The sequence below is a fragment of the Zootoca vivipara genome, chromosome Z1 (assembly GCF_965207765.1).
Source record: "Zootoca vivipara chromosome Z1, rZooViv2.hap1.1, whole genome shotgun sequence".
Taxonomy (NCBI): Eukaryota; Metazoa; Chordata; class Lepidosauria; order Squamata; family Lacertidae; genus Zootoca; species Zootoca vivipara.
The window spans coordinates 30473505-30495690 of NC_142583.1; the positions used below are offsets into that span (position 1 = coordinate 30473505).

General features: G+C 42.4%; 1 protein-coding gene across 7 annotated transcripts in view; it reads left to right on the forward strand.

The window, feature by feature from the left end:
• Positions 1-1640: 1640 nt before the first annotated feature.
• CBR4 (carbonyl reductase 4) overlaps positions 1641-22186 on the forward strand; it is a 32742-nt gene continuing 12196 nt past the window's right edge. Inside the window, exons 1-8 of one of the 7 annotated variants that reach the window (XR_015947548.1) lie at positions 1641-2154; positions 6675-6816; positions 7200-7320; positions 8003-8139; positions 8581-8715; positions 12299-12422; positions 12834-12904; positions 21831-21944. Coding sequence is in view for 3 of the 7 variants with exons in the window: in XM_035113936.3 (XP_034969827.2) it covers positions 6675-6816; positions 7200-7320; positions 8003-8139; positions 8581-8715; positions 12299-12477 (714 nt within the window). In the remaining 4 variants the exon portion in view is untranslated. The other 6 variants (XR_015947546.1, XM_088660000.1, XR_015947549.1 and 3 more) reach the window with 6 other exon arrangements.

The window sequence follows — 22186 nt, forward strand, 5'->3', positions numbered from 1 at the left end:
GTTGTATTTGTAATAAAATTTCACCAGTAGGACTTATTTTAAAGTAAAAGGTTCAGGATTAGGTTGCTACATGCTGCAAACTTTCTCTGGATTGCACCTATTGTACAGCAACAGCATATTAATCAAAACTGACATGACTGGGTTGCTTTGTGGTATTAAACATTGGAACGATATTTTTTGTCTGGTAAATTGGCTTTGGATTGTGCAAAGTAATATTTAGTGTATTGTGAAAGGCTGCAAAATAACATATTATTAAAGCTGCATTCTAGCCTCCACTATCCCTTTTCTTTTTTCTCAATTAGCACTTCTTTAAGAAATAAGGCAACATCCTTATTTTTTACTGTGTAATCATTCAGTTCATACAGGAAACATTGTTTCATGAATATCTTAACAGGTTCCTCAGTTTTCTAGGCAAGGCTCCCAAGCACGTGACAAGAGCACAATTAAACTCCAATTAAGTAATTTTGCTTAACTTTTTGCCTGCTGTCTAGCAAATGTCCTAGGGTCTATTATTATTGCCCACAAGCATTAGCAAATTAGCCAGATCCTTTCCCAGCAGGGATTGAGTCTGTTCCTTGAAGTCATCTTGCTTCTGCCTCTTTCGCTTGAATGAAAGTTTCTTCTTACGGCCAAATTGTTTAAGTGCTCTGGTGGCAAAAAGCCGCACTGAAGTTGGCAGTTACTGGCGGGCTGCTTATCAGATCACAGGAATGCATGATTCTTGGAACAAAATCAATGTTTGACACATTATTCTGACACCTAGTGACAGTCCTTTAAACATCTGAATTGCTCCAATCGCTGTCAAATTTATAAAATTGGCAATATTTAGATTCAGCTTTGGTATGATTGTTGCTATGCCTTCATGTGGACGAACACAGGAAGCTGGCTTATACCAAGTCAGACAATTGCTCCATCTAGTTCAGTGTGGTTTTTGCTGCTGGACTACACTTTTAAGGTGTTTTAGACAGGGGTCTCTCACAGCCCTACCTGGAGACTGAACCAATACTTACCAGTGAATGGATCATCTAAGATCATATGGGTCACAAGTTCATCTACCCATGAACTCATTCTTTAAAGAGCTTTGTGTCAGGAAGAAATTTCATAGGTGTCCTTTCTTCCATGTCACTGCCATGCTACTAAAAGAAATAGCACCAGCTCTTTAAAGATAAATTTGTGTGGGGAACAAAGCAAGTTTGAAGTGTCTGCAGCTAGACTTGATTGTTTACAGTAGTTGGCTTGTTTGTGTGAAATCATTTGCGTGTTGACTTAAGTTTAAGCATGTTGTGAGCCATCTTTGCGGAAGACGGACACAGTTTTTTTGGAGAACTAATGATAATGGAAATGGAAATATCCCAAAGAGGATACTGGATTCTGTTGAGATCTTCTTCACCCTGTCCTTCAGGCAGGTTAAAGTACTTTTAATTTGATTTATAATAATAAAATTGTGACCAATGCAGCTTCCTGTCTAAGTGGGGATCTGATGAAAATAAGGACCGTCCGTTCCATGACGATATTTATATCCCGTCCATCTGAGTGCGTTGCCCCAGCCACTCTGGACGGCTTCCAACATAAACATAAACAGGATAAAACATTAAACATTAACAAATTTCCCTATACAGGGCTGCCTTCAGACGTCTTCTAAAGGTAGTAGAGTTACTTATCTCCTTGGTTTTTGTTTTTTTTGAGTGGTGGTGCTAGTTGCATAACGCCTCTGTCCAAAGAGTCAACGCAGATGTATTTACATATTGCACTTTGCAACACAGTATATGCGCCGCTTTCGGGCAGTGGAAGGAAAGCGGACGCCACGACAGTAGCCCAAGAGATGCGACAGTAGGAGCACATGGGAAATGATGCCTCCTGGGGCGAAGAAAGGAGGACAAGCCGCGGCTGCACCGTCTAGTGGTTAACGCGCCTGTTTCCAAAAACGCAGAGGCTGCCGAAAGCCTAACAAGAGTTTGCAGCCGTCGAATTCGGCCCTGAGCAACATCCCAGCACCCACTGCGAGAGAACGAACTACAACCCCCAGACTACCCCTCTACGACGTATTCGGCCCTAAGGCATATGAAGCGCGGTGTATGCTGGGAACGGTAGTTCACGTTTAAAAGTACAGACGCCTGACGGATAGGCCTCCGTCCGCCCGAGCTCTGCCACAAGGTAAGGAAAGGCGGGAAGGCTCGCATCCCCGGCATAGCCCAAGCTTAGACACCGAGTTAATGACTTCACACGGTCGGGCAGGCCAGGGTTTTTTCTCCGCTGCCGCTTTCGGCAACCCTCGCTTCCAGGATTCCGCTGGATTTTGTTCGGTGCTGCTGCCCCCTCGCGGCGCGTTTATGGCGTTAACCTTTCCCAAGCGGCCGTTGCTCCAGGCGACGCAGCCGCGGCTCCCTTCCTTTTAATTGCTATATGCGCATGCGCACCTGTTCGCTATAAGCGCGTGCAGAGAGCGTCGTCGTCGTGTGAAGGACCCGCGCTTTTGCTGCCAAGGAGCACGGCAGGGAATTCGTCGTCGCTGCTTTGCGTGGCCGTTGGGAGGACGATCCTTAACGCTTGGGGAGAAGGTTACCCCCCCCCCCCGGAGAAACCTAGGGGGAGCGTTTTTCTATAAATTTTTATTGTTATAATTTATTAAGTTTATATAATGTGGATATAAATGACTGTTAGCGGCTGCAGCTTGCAATTGCTCTCCAATGCACAGCTGCCAGAGGAAGGCAGGGAACTGTAGCAACTTTATTGTCCTGCTCTGTTTTTTGGTGACGGAGTGTGAGGAGAAGTGCTTGGGACAAAGCCATGTCTTTTGGGGCGTCCATTTCACATCTTGTGTGAAGCTGTTTTAGGAGTTGGGAAAATACTTTACCATCGACTTCAGTGGGCCTTGCATTTCCTCCTCAAAATTGAAATTATTTGCTGCAGGAGAAGGTCTTCTAACTGGAGACTGAGCCCCTATTGAAAATACAAGAACTTGAAACTCTGAGGAAAGGTGCAGTCTTTCACAGGTCTGCTCAGAAGTAAATCCCATTGTGTTTAATGGGCATTCATTCCACAAAAGTACATAGGATGGTAGGCTCAGCAACTCTCCCATACAACCTCTGCCTCTCCTCATTGGGAAGGAAATGCTGTTATTAACGCTTACCTGGGTTTATTAACACTTACCTGGGTTGAAGGGAAAGGGCACTTTCCACATTTTGCAATAAGCAACAAAACAGTGATTTTAAAGTAGGTTTTAACTGTGGCACCTACCGTGTTTCCCCTTTTTTAAGACACCGTCTTATAACTTTTTTTCCTTAAAAAAACACAGGGTGGCTTATTTTTGGTGGGGTGTCTTATGGTCTCCTCGGCTGGGCCAGGCCGCTGGCTCGGGGTGCTGCTGGGCACTACGCGCAGCGTTGCTGAGCTCTGTCCTACCTGACAAGGCTGTTGTATGTATTAGAACAATACAATGTATGCACAAAGATTTCAGAAGAAAGGGACGAGGGCTCTGCTGGGTGCTCTGAGCTGCTGAGTGCTCCGCGCGCTCCAGCAGCTGGTTCTGGGCAGCGGGACAGCAAGCCTCCTTGGCCGGGCAGAGGCAAGACCGCTGGCTCCGGCGCTCTGTCTGGCGCTGCCGGGTGCTCTGAGCTGCTGAGCGCTCTGCGCGCTCCAGCAGCTGGTTCCTGCCGGCCGGCCGGCCGCTGCCTCCGGTGCTCCACCCGGTGCTGCTGAGCGCTCGGCGCTGCGGAGCGCTCCGCTCTGCAGCAGCCGTTCCGGGCGGCAGGGTGGGAGGTCTCCTCAGCCGGGCGGAGGCGGGGCCGCTGGCTTCGGCGCTCCGCCCGGTGCTGCTGGGCGCTCTGAGCGCTCGGCGCTGCGGAGCGCTCCGCTCTACAGCAGCCGTTCCGGGCGGCAGGGCGGGAGGTCTCCTCAGCTGGGCGGAGGCGAGGCCGCTGGCTTCGGCGCTCCGCCCGGTGCTGCTGGGCGCTCTGAGCGCTCGGCGGTGCGGAGCGCTCCGCTCTACAGCAGCCGTTCCAGGCGGCAGGGCGGGAGGTCTCCTCAGCTGGGCGGAGGCGAGGCCGCTGGCTTCGGCGCTCCGCCCGGTGCTGCTGGGCGCTCTGAGCGCCCGGCGCTGCGGAGCGCTCCGCTCTGCAGCAGCCGTTCCGGGCGGCGGGGCGGGAGGTCTTCTCAGCCGGGCGGAGGCGAGGCCGCTGGCTTCGGCGCTCCGCCCGGTGCTGCTGGGCGCTCTGAGCGCTCGGCGGTGCGGAGCGCTCCGCTCTACAGCAGCCGTTCCAGGCGGCAGGGCGGGAGGTCTCCTCAGCTGGGCGGAGGCGAGGCCGCTGGCTTCGGCGCTCCGCCCGGTGCTGCTGGGCGCTCTGAGCGCCCGGCGCTGCGGAGCGCTCCGCTCTGCAGCAGCCGTTCCGGGCGGCGGGGCGGGAGGTCTTCTCAGCCGGGCGGAGGCGAGGCCGCTGGCTTCGGCGCTCCGCCCGGTGCTGCTGGGCGCTCTGAGCGCTCGGCGCTGCGGAGCGCTCCGCTCCGCAGCAGCCGGTTCCGGGCGGCAGTTCTCCTCAGCCGGGCGCTCCGCGCGCTCACCACTACAACAGCAGCCGCTTCCCAGGCCCCCCTGGCTGACTGGGTCCCGCTGGCTGGCTGGGGCGCTCGGCGGTCTCGCTTTTAAAATCCAAAATCTAGTCACTTACATAGGATCTCAGTCTAATTCAGCAACATCTTACTGCCAGTAGTGGCCATAAGGAGGGTGTTAGTTTTCATACACGGCATGGAGGTATGTCTTATTTTCGGGGTATGTCTTATCTTTCGCAAAAGCTTAAAAATGCTGCCATGGCTTACTTTATGACTACGTCTTAAAAAAGGGGAAACACGGTAGTTCAGTGGAGACTTTCACTGTTTATTACTTTTTCTCCCTTTAAATACATTAAGTATGGTTCAATTTATTTTCATATCAACTAGGGCTTGTTACTTGGCAAAAATAAAGCCATTGATTTAAAATTTTCTTCATAACTTTTTAACAGTGGTTAGAACCTGAATATTTGCGAAAGCAATATGTTTAGATAGACACACCTCCCTCTGTTCTTTGTAGTGGCTCCAAAGAATGTTAATTTATTTATGTAGTCCATAAGACTTTACACTGCTTGATTGTAATAAAAAAAATCACAAAGATAAATCAATAAAATAAAAATACAATAGTATTTTAAAACACTGTATACAAAAGTTAAGATACTAAACAGATTATGTAGATAATGGTGATCTAGTAGACATGCCACTTTGATTTAGTACCCACCTTCCCAGCCTCAAACTGATTTTTCAAGCCACCTTGGGTTGGTCTGATATTTGTCCTGATCTTTATGCTAACCCTTTTTTATTTCTCCAGACAATTTTTCATGTGACTGATATGTTTGGTTTAGAAACTTTGAAAGATTAAGTGAACAAATAAGTTACTGCGCAGCTGAAAATCAGATTTTACCCTAGCACAAAACACAGGCATATTTGGGTGTTTAAATATTCCCATTGATTTTCCATTTCCACTTCCTATTTGTACAGCACTTCACAAAAGAAATGCAAAAGGCTAAGAGTAGGCAGACAATGCCATAGAAATAGACCGTATCATACACGTTTCAGGCAGCATTTATCACTTCAAAGCAATTCCACTTCATATCCATTTCAGGACTAGTGTATGGGTTGTGGTTACACTATGTTTACACTAAGGGAGGTTATGTCAATATGGTTATAAAGTAGTCTCCTTTAAGTGGCTTGCTGATTTGAACTTCAAGCACTTTAAGAGTATGAGAGGAGTGCAGGGCAATGTTAACCACACACCTGGCACTAGTTTTGTAATTATGTAAGCAAAAAGGTTTTTGAGTGACACAGGCAGGTGGGCATGAATGGAATGATTTGCTTCTGTGGCAAAGCTTGTCTGTCTTGTTAGCCTCTTATGCATCCTGTAATAAGTTGTTTGTACATTGGTACACACTCTCTCTGTATATGTGTGTGTGTGTGTGTGTGTGTAGATAGAATATCTATCTTCTATCTACATAAAGATCCTTAGGTCTGTCTGACAGATGTGTCAGAATCACTGAAGTATTTCCAGAACACCCAGAAATCTGAAATTGGGAAAAGATGCACACCAACATTTCTTAAATATTAATAAGGTCTGAAAACACGGTGCTTTAATTTATCAATATCAAAATAGAATATGAAGTGTGATGGCAACACATTGCAAGCCAGGGTGCAAATGAAGCAGTATGTTGGGCTAGACTTAGGTAAGGTAATAATGGGTCAAGTCACATTTCTGTGGGAGTTCACCAGTCCCTGTTGTAATACTTGGAGGAGAAGGGTAACTTCTCTGGCAGTAATAGCCAATTTGCCTTCCAGAAGATATAGACTCCAACAGGCTTTGGAATGTACAGCCCTCCAGATGCTAGACTGCAACTCAGTGGTCAGGGATGGTGGGAATTGTAGGCCACAACATCTGTAGGGTGTATAAATTTGGCCACCCCTGTGATAGCACTGGCTAAAAGATAATAAAAACAATAAAAAATAATTGCAAAACCCCCTGTAACATGTAAACATTCTGTACAATTTATGACTCTTCCATCTTTTCCTGCCAGTATAATAAATGTAATCCCAACACACATTTTGTCTGTTGGTACTACCGGTATCAATACATGTATTTTGTTAACTGTTCATTGAAGATGTCAAAGGTCTGTGCCATTTTTGGAGGATCTCGGGGAATTGGCCATGCTGTTGCACAACTGCTAGCACAGAAAGGATATTGCCTGGCCATTATTGCCAGAAATCTGGATAGAGCTCAAACTACTGCAAAGAACTTGGGAGGTATGTATACCTTAGTGTTTTTGCAAAATGTGTTGAACTATTAAAGTAATACATGTGTGTTAAATAAAGTAGCATGATTATTTTATACTGAATTTGAATCTTGCAGATGTGATAGTACAACCCCTACATAATATAGTATAAAATAAAATAAGGGTCTGGTTAACAGTTGGAGTGTCTTGGGGAATTGTTGGTTCTTTGTAATGTAAAAATGTGTACTCTGTCAGTATCAGACTTCTTTTCCAATCATATAATTAGTACCGTACATTATTTTCTAGAATCCACATGTTACGTAGCTAACAGCTCTGTGTCTGTATTTATGATACTTGCAGTCTCTGAATGTTTGAGAAAGTTTGTATCTTATTGCGGACTTTGTGTCAACACAGCAGATCATCTAGCATTTAGATGTGATGTTTCCAAAGAAGAAGACATCCAAAATGTGTTTAAAGAAATGGAGACGAGTTTAGGTCAAATAAACTATCTGGTTAATGCTGCAGGTATCAACAGGTTAGTTTCCAATTTAAGCTTCTGTCAAAGGTACACTTTTGAAAATACCTAACATAAATAAATATACAGGTATAAAATAGTGTGGTTTATTTTGTTTCAGAGAGAGTTTAAAATCAAAGATTTAATTTGTATCTAAAAACATTTGGAACAAATTTCATTAGATTGATTTGATATTCTTTGACTTACGATAGTTGAATTAACATTTCATTATCCTATAAGGACTGTTTCATTTGCAGCCTTTATACTGATCAAAAGCTGATTTTGGAGGGGCTCTTTATCTACCTTCATCTTAAATGACTTGTTTAAACAATAGCATAATCCATATTCTGGGTCAGCCTTTAGGGATTGTTATAATTCACTACAGTTACAGGGTGACTTCTAGTGGGCAAAGGTGCATAGATAAAACATTCTGGAGTATCCCTACTAATAAAGCAAATATTGCCAATTCAGATTATTAGTTTTTAATAAAACAACATAGGGTACTCAACTTCATAATGAACTCATTTAGTTTTGCACTTCAGTGTTTTTTCTAGTTTTAAACAATATATTATTATTAGCAAAGTGGCTGAAATTGTTATATTTTTCAGTGTATTGTAATTAATTATGCTTGACTATATTGGCCTGTTTCTTTCATGAGTCTAAATAGTATTTCTATTCACCACTGTCATTTTTTTAATATTAGAGATGGCTTGTTGTTGCGAACCAAGGCTGATGATATGCTAGCCCAGCTTCAGACCAATCTTTTGGGGACAATGTTGACATGCAAAGCTGCTGTGAAGGGTATGATTCAGCAGCAAGGTGGAGCTATTGTTAACATAGGTGTGTCTGCCTAAATAAATACGATTATTTTCAACTGATACTAATTTTTCAAGAATCAATGTGTGGTATGTTATGTATGGTATGTTACAAGTTCTCCTATATAAATGCTGTGATTGCCTTGTGCATTACCGCAGCAAACCGATGGCGACTTAACAAGAACCCATCCTCATGAACCAGGAAGGGACCACCCTATTGCAAGGGTTTGGGTTCTCACTTGTATTTTCATATAGCTGGGACTGTAACAGTATCTGTAATGCCTTAAGTATTAAGTGCATGCTTGCTTTTCAGCATAAGGCCTTCATATACATTAGGCAAAAAGATAAGGCATTAAAATATTTAGTTAAAAGTTAAAGATCGGTACAGCTACTATTAAAAAACCCCAGTTCTGATTATAGTTCCTAAACTTTGCCTTTGCCTGTCTTTCCCTTTCGTTTATTTTAGGAAGTATCGTTGGGCTGAAGGGCAATTCTGGTCAGAGTGTATACAGTGCCAGCAAGGCAGGATTAGTTGGATTTTCACGCTCTCTTGCTAAAGAAATAGCAAGAAAGAACATTCGAGTCAACATGGTTGCTCCAGGTTAGTTTTTAGTTCAACTGTCAGATGTGAATCAGTATGTAAGATCAGACGCTTTCAGGTCCTTATATACTGAATGTAATGCACAATATTGATATCAGTCCAATAATTGCATCAGTTACATACTTAACAGGTTAAGCAACGGTGGGGAACCTTTGACCCTCTCGGGTTGGCAAGATTTACTTTGCCTGGACTGGTTCACTCCAGCGGAGATCCCTCCATGCGCCGGGTTGCACGCACGTGTGAGTGTGCGCACCCACAATTTCTGGTGTCTGCGCAGACACGATTTCTGGCGCAACGGAAGTGAGTCCCCGCGCCGTGTTGTGCCAGTTTAGCGCAGCACACGGGGACTTGCCGAGCGGGAGGCTCAGTTCGGGGGCGCTTGTGGGCTGGTTAGACAACCCCCATGGGCCACTTGTGGCCCATGAGCCTTAGGTTGCCTACCCCTGCTCCAGATGTTGTTGGACTCCAACTCTAGTCAATCTCAGTCATCATGGCCAATAGTCAGGGGCAATGGGAGTTTTCCACCTGCCTTGCCGCACCCTCCAGCCCTTGGATCCCTAGGGGCCTTCAGAATGGTGTTGCTGCCACAGGCATTATGTGTGTGTGTGTTGTAATGAACTGGGTGGAAGACTGTGAGTCATGGGGATGGGGAGTGTGTGCGCGCGTGTGTGAATTCAGCAGTGCTTAGTTTGTTTTTGGTTGTTAATGTTGCTAGCATTGTTTTGTGGATTATGATTACTGCAATGCCTTGTGAGTTTTATAAAATGACTTCTCTTGTGGTTGTTCTGTTTAGCCGATTTTTAAAAGTTGTTCTGTTATTAGTGTTCTGTACAAGGTACAGTGGTACCTCGACTTACGAACGACTCAACAACCGAATTTTTCGACTTACGAATGTCTCGACATCCGGAAAAAAACCCGCGGCGGTTTTAGATAGGGATTTTTCGACTTATGAATTTTTAGATAGGGTTGCTTCTACTTATGAATTTTTCCGTTTTCAATGCATTCCTATGGGAAATCACGTTTCCAATGGCGTTTTTCGACTTAAGAATTTTTCGACTTACGAAGGTGCCTTCGGAACAGATTAAATTCACAAGTCGAGGTACCACTGTAGTTGTTTTACTGATGATTTGTTATTTACTTTATATGGTTTATGTTGTGGTTGTGATGTTCTACTATGTTGTTATTTATGATATGTAAGCTGCTTTGTGACTCATGTGAGTGAAAAGCTGCGAAGAAACAACAACATCATCATCATCTAGATAGGCTTGTCTAAATAAGAATGTTTTAAGCAAGTGCCAAAAAGAGTACAGTGAGGGTACAGGCAGGGAGTTCCAAAGTGTAGGTGCTGCTGCACTAAAAATTTGAGTTGAGTAACACTTGAGTGAGGATCTATGGCAGGCACCCCCAAACTTCGGCCCACCAGATGTTTTGGACTACAATTCCTATCCTGTTAGCTAGGGATCATGGGAGTTGTAGGCCAAAAGATCTGGAGGGCTGCAGTTTGGGGATGCCTGATCTATGGGGTAAGACAATCTCATATCATAATAGTAACACCTTGAACTTGGCCCAGTAGCAAATCAGCAGCCAGTGCAGTTCTCTGAGCATAGTTGTTATATTCTGCCTCCTGTCAGCAGTTATGCTGTAGCGTTCTGAACTAACTGAAGTTTCCAGATCAGGTGCAAGGGAAGCCCCTCATAGTGCATTGCAGCAATCTAGTCATGAAGTAGCCAATGCATGAGCTACTTTAGCCAGGCTTTTCTGGTCCAGGAGTGGCCGAAGCCAACAAACCAAGTAGAGTTGGTAAAAGGCATTTCGAGCCACTGAGGCTACCGGAGTCTCCAACTGCAGGGCTGGATCCAGAAGCACCCCTAAACTCTAAACCTGCTCTTTCGGGGGAGTGTAACCACATCCAGGGTAGGCAATTGACCAGTTTCTTGGACATGGAAACTACTGACTCATAGTGCCTCTGTCTTGTCATGTTAAAAGTTCAGCTTGTTTTCCCACCGCTTCGGATTCATGCAGATACAGTTTTCAAACTGTTTTGCCTTAGTAAAAACATTTCTAAAATTTTCTTTTTTCCTAAAGCATAACTGTGTGGTGACTGCATGACTGAACAGATGAATCATTATCTGCTTGGCAAAATACAAACAGCCTTAATACTTTTATGTATGTACACATGCAGCAGGTGGAGCTCTTGCATTAACTCCTGTAGTTTACCTTGAACAACTCAGTTTGAGTGTGTCCCTACTAACCACAGCAAGATTTCATTTTGAATATTAACACCTTTTGACATCTCAGCAAGCCTCTAGCAACACACTAAGTCAAGTCCTTGGATGTGAGAATTTAACCTCCAACCTCAACCCAAGGCATTCCAAATGCACTGTCTCTCTTCATTTTATTCAATTCTGATGTTCTGTGATTTTATCCTGCTAAGGATATCTGTGTAGGAATTGCTTTGTACTTATTTTATAGTGCAGTGCACCTTTCCATAACAATGTTTCTGTCAGCTTGCAGAGACTGTAGTGGAAAGCATGGGCTCTAGTGGCCTAAATATGGAACCTGATCTTCTCTTTCACTCCAAACCTTAACTTGATGCAAGTTGGAAACATATCTTGGACTTGTTTTCTGCCCATCATTAAATGTATAAGTTCATGTCTATAGTGGCTGAGCATGCAGTCATTTGAACACAGGACGTGCTTTTCACAGTAAGGTAAAACCCTGGTTTGATAAGAGAACTCCCAAAGATTCTGTGGACTCTGCAAGGCTGAGATTGCTACTCCAGCCATCCAAACTCCATGTGTGATAAGATAGGGAACAGAAGTGGCACCTGAACCAGGCCCTCTGTATTCTTTAGTTTAAATAAGTTTAAACTGGCTTGGCTTGCGCAGCATTTTAAATCACAGTTAAACTTAAATATAGTTTAAAGGTGCACAGTGCTAAAACTGCAGGTACTTTGCTTCTCTCTCACACTTGTTGCTGGTTTGTTGCCAAGAACTAAATCAGGGTTTGACTTACCATTACAGCTGAACCCAGGCTTGGTGTTTCTTTCCCTCCAAGCAAACCACAAGCTGTATGAAGGCTTGCTGTCAGGTTACCACCCATGGATGGTTTGGGGAAAACCAACCATAGGCCTGGGTTTCGATGTAATGCTAAGCCAAACCATGGCTTAGCTCCTAGCAATGCAGCAGGAGTATGGGAGGAGTTAAGTGGCATGCATCAACATGCTTTAAACAATAGCTAAGTTGGTTTGATATAGTTTTAGAGGTACACCTCATTGAAATCAGTAGTGGGACTTAATGTGAAACAAACATGGTTAGAATGGGGCTATATATGTAAGAATTTGGATGCGTAAAATTTGTCACAGTTTCTGGACTGACGTTTCCAGTTTCAAGAAGTTTCAGATAAGTTTGAATACACAAATATTTCTTTCCTTAAATGGTTTTTAGTTGTGCAACTATGCTTTGCATTTTGACAGACTTATGACTCTTGAGCTCAGGAAACTATATAGTTGTGATGATAGTTTTATCAGGATTTGACGGTCTTATTTCATAAACATATTTTCTCTCCCCCCCCCAAATGTTAGGCTTTATTCACACAGATATGACAACACACTTGAAAGAAGAGCAGTTGAAGAAAACTATTCCCCTTGGACGATTTGGGGAGCCTCATGAAGTTGCCGAAGCTGTTGCGTTTCTTCTGGAGTCTCCGTATGTAACAGGCCAAGTTCTAGTTATTGATGGAGGTTTGCAACTTTTGTTTTAAAAGCCATGATAGCATAGTTAATAAGTGTGGGGAAACTTATTCAGCAGTTGAAAGTCCCAAGAAGTGGATTGAGGTTATACTACTTTTGTTAGTATTTTAAATTAAAGTAGTATAAATTTGTAGTTAGTCTGACAAACTTCAAATCATATGCTTACTTGTCTGTTTGCCTCAGATAAATAAGCAAATTCTGATGTGTGACACCAGATATTTTTTTTTGGGGGGGGGTAGATGATTCAGGGTCCCATTTTTGTTTTTTGTGTATATATTGAAATTAAATGATCTGTGGTTGTTGTTTTTAAAATAAGTGCTACATGTTACCAAATATACTAATTGTGGCATATACCTTGCTTCATCAGATTTGTTCTTTCAGTATAGAAAGCTTAATGCGGCTATCCTTCCAAAAGTTGGTCTATTTTTAGTTCATTCTGTAAGTAAAGTATGATCTTTTTCATAGTTTATGTTGGAAAACTTTGGTGTTCTACTTGGAGAGGCAAAGGAAACTGATGATAAACTGCTTAGGAATGTTGAATGCTTGTATAGGGCACACTCCATGCATATTTATTTTGTTTCTCCTATGAAGTGGTTGCTAACAAAGAATACAATGAACTTCATAACCTTAGGTTTCTTAAATAAAACACTAATTTTCAAAGGTTTTTTTATTCATTCAAAGTACTTGAAATAGTGATAAATTATTATTTAGATGTGACATTTTCTGGCCGTCTCCTACTTGAAGCATAAATATTTGTTTTTTTATCACTTTAGAAAGGGCTACACACACACACACACACACACACACACACACACACACACATCACTTCATACATTAAAAGCTATCTATATATTCTTATTCTGGATGCTTTATGGCTCTTTGGCACCAATATAACTCTTTCTCACAATCAAATATTTTGTGTCTACTACAGTATCTGAATAACAGAAATGTTCAACCGTATGCTATATTGTTACGTGCCACCCTTAACTCCGAGCATTGTGATATTCTGGGGGGTTGTAGGTGCGCTTTAACGCTGGTGTTTCTTTTTCCTGTGGGACAATAAGGCACAGTGGAAACTAGTGTCTTTATGATATATGGTTTATTTGCACGTAAATACAACCTGCAGCCTAGATGGAGGGGCTGACAGTATTGGCACCCCAAAAGGTCATTGCTTCTTCCATAGCCTTGCACTCAAATGGACAGCAACTGTCATGCTTTTCCTCCTCTCTAGCTTATGTCCTTGCTAACTCCTAACTTCCCTTTTATACTCTAACCCAGGGGTGTCAAACTCAAATTCATCGGGGGCCGCATCAGCAGTTTGGTCACCCTCAAAGGGCCGGTTGTATCTGTAGGACTATGTGTCCACTCTTTATTATCATAAATTATTGTCACTGCATTCAATTATTACTGTTTTTTGTAATAATGTAAGTAATAACTAGCTCTGAAAGCAGAAACATAGTCAGAATAGTAGATATTCAAATGTACAATTATTGTACAATTTATTGAAAAATGATTTTTGGTAACTGCACTGGGTGGTGGAGGCTCACTAGGGTTTCATGCAGGAGCTTTGCAGAGCTACTGGTACCTGGAGATGCTGGGGTCCTTCTGCATGCAGGACAGATGTTCTGCCAGTGAGCCATCACCCTTCACCAAAGGGACTGGCTGAGGTTGACTCACTGGAGCTGCTCTCCTGGTTCCAGGGTTTAAGGGCCAGAAGTATAAAGCAGCATCCTATGTTTCTGAGGAGAGGGAGAGGGAGAGGGAGAGGAAGAGGAGGGGAGGGGAGGGAGGGAGGAAGGAAGGAAGGAAAGAGGGAGTGGGAGGGAGAGAGGAAGGAAGGAAAGAGGGGAGAGAAAGAAGAGTAGGAAATAAGGAAGGGAATAAAGAAGGAAAGAAAAAGAAAGAGGGAGAGAAGAGGGAAAGGGAGAAAGAAGGAAGGAAGTAGAGGGAAAGAAAGAATAAGAATGAGGGAGAGGAAGAAAGATGGGAAGGAAGGAAGGAAGGAAGGAAGGAAGGAAGGAAGGAAGAAAGAAAAGAGGGAGCAGGAGGGAGAGAGGAAGGAAAGAGGTGAGAGAAAGAAGAGTAGGAAAGAAGGAATAAAGAAGGAAAGAAAAAGAAAGAGGGAGAGAAGACAGAGATAAAGAAGGAAGGAAGGAGAGGGAAAGAAAGAATAAGAACGAGAGAGAGGAAGAAAGAAAGGGAAGGGGGGGTCGCCGCCTTGATTCAGGGCCAGAAAAGAGCGCGAAGGGACCCCCCCCGGCCCCAGCTGTTTGTCGGCGCTTTGTCGGCGCGGTGCTTCAGCAGCAAGGTCCCGCTGCTGGGTCCCGCTGGCTGGGGCGCTCGGCGGGCCACATGACGAGGTCTGGCGGGCCGGATTTGGCCCCCGGGCCTTGTGTTTGACACCCATGCTCTAACCTCTCCTAAAACACTGGCCTTGTCTTTTAAGCTACCTCTCAGTTGAGAGAGGGAGGGAACCCACACATTTGCAAATGTGATTAGTCTTTCCATCCTTTGTGTCGTTTAAATGGTTCATCCCTGGGCTAACACCTCAAAAGGAAATTACCGGTAATAATTAGTTTTTACACTTGGCTTTAATTAAAGGATTAAAGGTCTGGCATACACCTTAAATGCACACTTGAGTCTAGCTATCATGTCCTAGGAAATTAGCTTTGACACCCCAAACCTTAATTAAATTCTAGTACTCATTTGATCCAGAATTTAGGTGGTCCTGCGTCCCAGATTCATGAAGTACATGAATTTTTCTACTTTGTTTTATTTGCACAATTATGTAGCTTAAAAATGTGAAATCTTATTAGTGGTGGCTAAGGCTATGTTGCCAGTTTTTTTTAAATTAAAAAACTGCTTTTCAGCTTTATTTTACAAAAGTTACAATATGCAAAATCATAAGAAACTTTCTTTTTTAAAAATATATTTTTATTGAATTTATAACAAATACAGAAGAAAAAATTCAAAATATGAAAAAGCAAAAAACAAAAGGCAAAAAGAAAAAAGAAAAATATCCAATATATTTCTTAATCTGTTGACTTCCTCCTTCCCCCCCTTCCATGCTTCTATTTATAGCTAATATTGCACTCTCTACTTCTTAAATCATTTCTTCTTCTAAGATACTTGTTATAGATAATTTTCTGGTTTCTCTTCAGATCGTATAAATCTTTCGCCTTTTATCATAAGAAACTTTCTTACAACATTAAAATATTTGTAATATTAAAAATTAAGTATAATAAAAATAAAATGAATTCATCAGAACTGAGACACATGGAAAAACTCAATGAAGAGAACTTTTAATAGGAAAAATACTATTCTCTGTGTTAAATCTATTTAGTTATAATGCTTGCAGACCAGGAAGGGATAATATTAAGGGCTTTTTCTCCTTATGCTTGTTCACATCCATTAAAACCTTTCCCCCTTGCATAGGATCCAAGAAATCATGCTTAATATTGTAAAATCCCAAAATTTAATGTATCCGTGCCAACAAATGCTGTTGCGAGTTAGAGTTCAACAACATATGGAGAGCACCATATTGACTATTCTCTAAACTTCTCTATTCCAAAATCATTTAGATATTCCATAACATCTCCCTGTAATTATTTGCCATAGCCGTGTGCATTCCATATTCTAATCATTAGATCCAGGGGTGCCAAAATATTGGGGTAAGCCCTACCCTGCTAATTGATCACAAGATGTGGCATGCACACACTACTTGAATGGCAAGGCCCATAAACTTTGGGGGCCCTAGGCTCCTAGGCTCCTCAGATATTTTTTGGGGGGGACGGCGGCAAAAAGAACCTCAGTTGCTAGGTGTTGGCTCCTGTGATTAGATCTGTTTGTATTATAAATCCTAAATAATCTGACAGAGATTAAGAACCAGGTTGTCCACATCTTATTAAGGTTTGAAGGGTCATGCATTTGTTGATATTTAACCAGATAGATTTCTAAATGTCATCAGAAGTAGATTCTCTAGTCAATACTTCTCATTCCTGGAATAACTGATTTGGCTTGTTGTTGTTATCAGTTGCTTTATACAATAAAAGTCTCAATGATTTGACAGAATAAAATAGAGCACATTAAAACAGTATGGAATCAGAAAAATATGGGGGGTGACAATACAAAATGTATAAAATTCAGCAACATATTAAAAAGGACCAAATCCTAACTGCTCCACTAAAAGATGAGCACCACTATAGAAAGCAACATTAAGTAACTAGGGTAAACAGCAAGGTCTTAGCCTGAAAAGATTGTGCCAGATGCCAATCCCATGTGAGAGCATTGCACAATAAGGGTGAAACCACTGAAAAGGCCCATTCCTGTGTGGCCACCTTCCACATCTCCCTCAGGAACACACAGAAGGGTCTCTGAAGAAGACTGCTGGGTCTGGTCCAGTCCTTGAAAATACTATAAATTACTTTGGTTGGACAGTGTTCTCGAAGCTACGGACATGAGTTTGACCAAACTGCTGGAGGCAGTGGAAGACAGGAGTGCCTGGCGTGCTCTGGTCCATGGGGTCACGAAGAGTCGGACACGACTAAACAACAACAACACTTTGGTTTCTCCCAAATTAGTTTTTCAGTCATTTAAACTGCCTTTGTTCATTTCAGATTACTAACCAATAGTTTAAAATGTCCTATTTTAAAGTACTCAAATAATACTAATTTTGCATCTCCCAATCCTTTCCTCATCTGTGTTAAATATGCAGTCTGATTATTCCTTATCCAAGCTGCCAAATTTAAATAGTTTGTGGGCTACCAAAAAAAGAAAAAGAAAAAAGCTGTCAGTTTAGGCTGTAATTAAAATTGGCAGAAATATAAGCATAGAAGGGATGCAGGTGCTGTGGGTTAAACCACAGAGCCTAGGGCTTTGCCGATCAGAAGGTCGGCGGTTCGAATCCCTGCAATGGGGTGAGCTCCCGTTGCTCAGTCCCAGTTCCTAGCAGTTCGAAAGCAAATCAAAGTGCAAGTAGATAAATAGGTACTGCTCTGGCAGGAAGGTAAACGGCATTTCCGTGCGCTGCTCTGGTTCACCAGAAGCGGCTTTGTCATGCTGGCCACATGACCTGGAAGCTGTACCCTGGCTCCCTCGGCCAATAACGCGAGGTGAGCGCCGTAACCCCAGAGTCGGTCATGGCTGGACCTAATAGTCAGGGGTCCCTTTACCTTTCTGTATCTTAAAATGTAGTCTGGAAGTACTATATATAGTAATTGATTTTCTTGTAGGATCAGCCCAGTAATAAAAGGTGGAGGCAAGTTTACTTTCATGTTTAGAAAAATGACAGTGGTCCTGAAGGTAGGAGTCTATCAAATGCTGAAGATGATCATCCAAATGTCAAGGACCAAATGGAGCAAGCAGCATGCAGACCTAGTGGTGGGACGAAAATATCCTTAAATAAGAGACACGGGGGAATGATCAACGGTCTTCAATGTCTGTATACTAATGCACAGAGCATGGGAAATAAACAAGATGAACTTGAGCTCTTGGTACAGCAAACTAAATATGACATAATAGGCATCACTGAAACCTGGTGGGATGAGTCTCATGACTGGAATGTAGTAATAGAGGGATACAATCTATTTAAGAGAAATAGACCAAACAGGAAAGGAGGAGGAGTAGCTTTATATGTTAGGGATATGTATACCTGTGAAGAGATCCAGGATTTAAAACTTCAAAGCCAAATTGAGAGTATCTGGGTCAAAATTAAGGGAGAGAAAAACAACAGTGATCTCATTGTGGGAGTTTACTATAGATCCCCAAGCCAAACTGAGGACACAGATGATGCCTTCCTGGAACAGATGGCCAAGCATTCCAAAGGAAGTGAGATAGTAGTAATGGGGGATTTCAACTATCCTGATATTTGTTGGATGTCAAACTCAGCCAAGAGCATAAGGTCGAACAGATTCCTCACTGGCCTTGCAGACAACTTCATTGTCCAGAAAGTGGGAGAAGCAACAAGAGGATCAGCCATTTTAGATCTGGTCCTAACCAATAGTGATGACTTGGTTAGTGGGGTAGAAGTGGCAGGATCATTAGGTGGGAGTGACCATGCTCTTCTGGAGTTTATTATCCAGCGGAAAGGAGCAACCAAGCATACTAAGGTCCAAATTCTAGACTTTAAGAAAGCCGACTTCAGAAAACTTAGGGAAACGCTGGGTGAAATCCCATGGACAGTAATACTAAAAGGGAAGGGAGTTCATGATGGTTGGGAGTTTGTTAAAAGGGAGATATTAAAAGCACAACTTCAGGCAATACCAATGAGACGGAAACATGGAAGGTGCCTAAAGAAGCCAGGCTGGCTATCTAAAGAACTTTTGACTGAGTTAAGATTTAAAAGGGATATGTACAAAAAATGGAAAAGGGGGGAAATCTCCAGAGAGGAATTCAAACATATAGCCAGCACGTGTAGAGACAAAGTCAGAAAAGCTAAAGCACAGAATGAACTCAGGCTCGCCAGAGAGGTTAAAAGCAACAAAAAGGGCTTTTATGGGTATGTCCGTAGCAAAAGGAAAAACAAGGAAACAGTGGGGTCACTCAGAGGAGAAGATGGTGAAATGCAAACAGGGGACAGAGAAAGGGCAGAACTCCTCAATGCCTTCTTTGCCTCAGTCTTCTCCAAGAAAGAAAACAACGCCCGACCTGAAGAATATGGAGCAGATGATTCAGCAGGGGAAACACAGCCCAGAATAAGTAAGGAGGTAGTACAAGAATACTTGGTTAGTTTAGATGTATTCAAGTCTCCAGGGCCAGATGAACTACATCCAAGAGTATTAAAAGAACTGGCAGAGGTGATTTCAGAACCACTGGCAATAATCTTTGAAAATTCCTGGAGAACAGGCGAAGTTCCAGCAGACTGGAGGAGGGCAAATGTTGTCCCTATTTTCAAAAAGGGGAAAAGAGAGGACCCAAACAATTACCGCCCAGTCAGCCTGACATCAATACCAGGAAAGATTCTAGAGCAGATCATTAAGCAAACAGTCTGTGAGCACCTAGAAAGAAACTCTGTGATCACTAAAAGTCAGCATGGGTTCCTGAAAAATAAGTCATGTCAGACTAATCTGATCTCATTTTTTGACAGAATTACAAGCCTGGTAGATGAAGGGAACGCTGTGGATGTAGCCTATCTTGATTTCAGCAAGGCCTTTGACAAGGTGCCCCATGATATTCTTGTAAAGAAGCTGGTAAAATGTGGGCTAGACAATGCTACCATTCAGTGGATTTGTAACTGGCTTACTGACCGAACCCAAAGGGTGTTCATCAATGGCTCCTCCTCATCCTGGAGAGTAGTGACTAGTGGGGTGCCACAGGGTTCTGTCTTGGGCCCAGTCTTGTTCAACATCTTTATCAATGACTTGGATGATGGGCTTGAGGGCATCCTGAGCAAGTTTGCAGATGACACCAAATTGGGAGGGGTGGCTAACACCCCAGAGGACAGGATCACACTTCAGAATGACCTTAACAGATTAGACAACTGGGCCAAAGCAAACAAGATGAATTTTAACAAGGAGAAATGTAAAGTACTACACTTGGGCAAAAAAAAATGAAAGGCACAAATACAGGATGGGAGACACCTGGCTTGAGAGCAGTACATGTGAAAAGGATCTAGGAGTCTTGGTTGACCACAAACTTGACATGAGTCAGCAGTGTGATGCAGCAGCTAAAAAAGCCAATGCAATTCTGGGCTGCATCAATAGGAGTATAGCATCTAGATCTAGGGAAGTAATAGTACCACTGTATTCTGCTCTGGTCAGACCTCACCTGGAGTACTGTGTCCAGTTCTGGGCACCACAGTTCAAGAAGGATATTGACAAGCTGGAACGTGTCCAGAAGAGGGCAACCAAAATGGTCAAAGGCCTGGAAACGATGCCTTATGAGGAACGGCTTAGGGAGCTGGGTATGTTTAGCCTGGAGAAGAGAAGGTTAAGGGGTGATATGATAGCCATGTTCAAATATATAAAAGGATGTCATATAGAGGAGGGAGAAAGATTGTTTTCTGCTGCTCCAGAGAAGCGGACACGGAGCAACGGATTCAAACTACAAGAAAGAAAATTCCACCTAAACATTAGGAAGAACTTCCTGACAGTAAGAGCTGTTCGGCAGTGGAATTTGCTGCCAAGGAGTGTGGTGGAGTCTCCTTCTTTGGAGGTCTTTAAGCAGAGGCTTGACAGCCATCTGTCAGGAATGCTTTGATGGTGTTTCCTGCTTGGCAGGGGGTTGGACTAGATGGCCCTTGTGGTCTCTTCCAACTCTATGATTCTATGATTCTATGACTTATAAATGTTCACTGACATCAGGGGTGTGAGCATACAAACAGATCTCTTTTTCACCTCTTGAGGTCAGTATAATTTAAGGAATAATAGTTCATTAGGGTTAGTTAGGTAGTAGTACAAAGAACCACATACATATTTCTAGCCATTTAAGTTTGGCTTGAATGTGCAGGGCTAATTTAATGCTGTTTTTCATTTTGTTAGAATTGCTACATTCTTAAAATCCCAATTTTAAATAACAGGATTATATTATTTGTGTACATTAATTCCCGTTTATACATATTGTTCAGTTTCATAGTTGAAAATGAGTGTGCATGGCTTCTTATCTCTATAAACAGTTGCAGTATTTCATGAAATTTATGATTGGCTTATCTCTTTGTTTAATTATGGTCAGAGTGGGTAGAACATTGTAATACATGGCAGCAATAATCTTTTGTGTTTTACAAACAGTTCAATGCAAGGTAATTGTATCTAACAAAAAATGGCAATATTCACAAACAGAGAATTAGGATACACTTTCACTGATCTTAAGGAAGCCATAAGTAAACCAGAAATTTCAGAGGGGGGCTGCAGCAGAATTAGAATTAATCAAGAAGGTAAACTGTTCATTTGGGTCTGAATAGAGACCATGTTTTTCTTTCTCACTACAGAAGTTAACCCGGCATTGCCAAGCTGGTTGTTTTACCAGCTATTTCTGCTGTTACCAAGGAACATTGTGCTTATTTTTAAGACATTGGCTGCTATTATTGTTATTTTTAATTACCTGTCCTTCACCCAGGGCAGGTTGGAACATTAAAACACAATATTAAAAACAGTTTAAAAGCATTTATTGAATTGTTGGAAATCGAATAACAATTGAATATGTCCAAAAATACCTGAACTATTGCTATCTACACTTCCTGCATGGTATTTCCCACTGACCCCAAAACTTAGTTTTCTGTCCTCTTTACAGTCATGTCTATTTATCTGAAACTGAGGATTACACTTCATGTATGTTATGAAGTAGCAGACTCTAGTCCATGAACAATTGTGCCATAGTAAACTTCTTTAGTTTAGGAAATTCCACCAGAATCTCTTTTGCTTATATATAGTTGAATCCAAGAGTGACTTGGTTGTGGAGAAAAGGCTTCACCTATGTTGGCAGTATCTTCTAAAAACTCAGGATGAACATCATTGTGTTTAGACATGGGCCTCAAGCACTAAAGGTGCCTTTTCTTTTCCATCATGCCGTGCCATGCATGCCATTGCAACTTTTTGTAGTTGTGCAAAAATGAAAATGAAATCTGCTGAAGTAAATAAGTGAATTTAAATGTAGTTAATAAGCTGAAACTGAATGACATTAATTAATTACAAATTGATATAATTATTTAAAAAACGCTTAGAGATCCTACTAACTTTAACAATATTTGGAATTTATCATATTTAGAAAGCAGCTTTCCCAGATTGA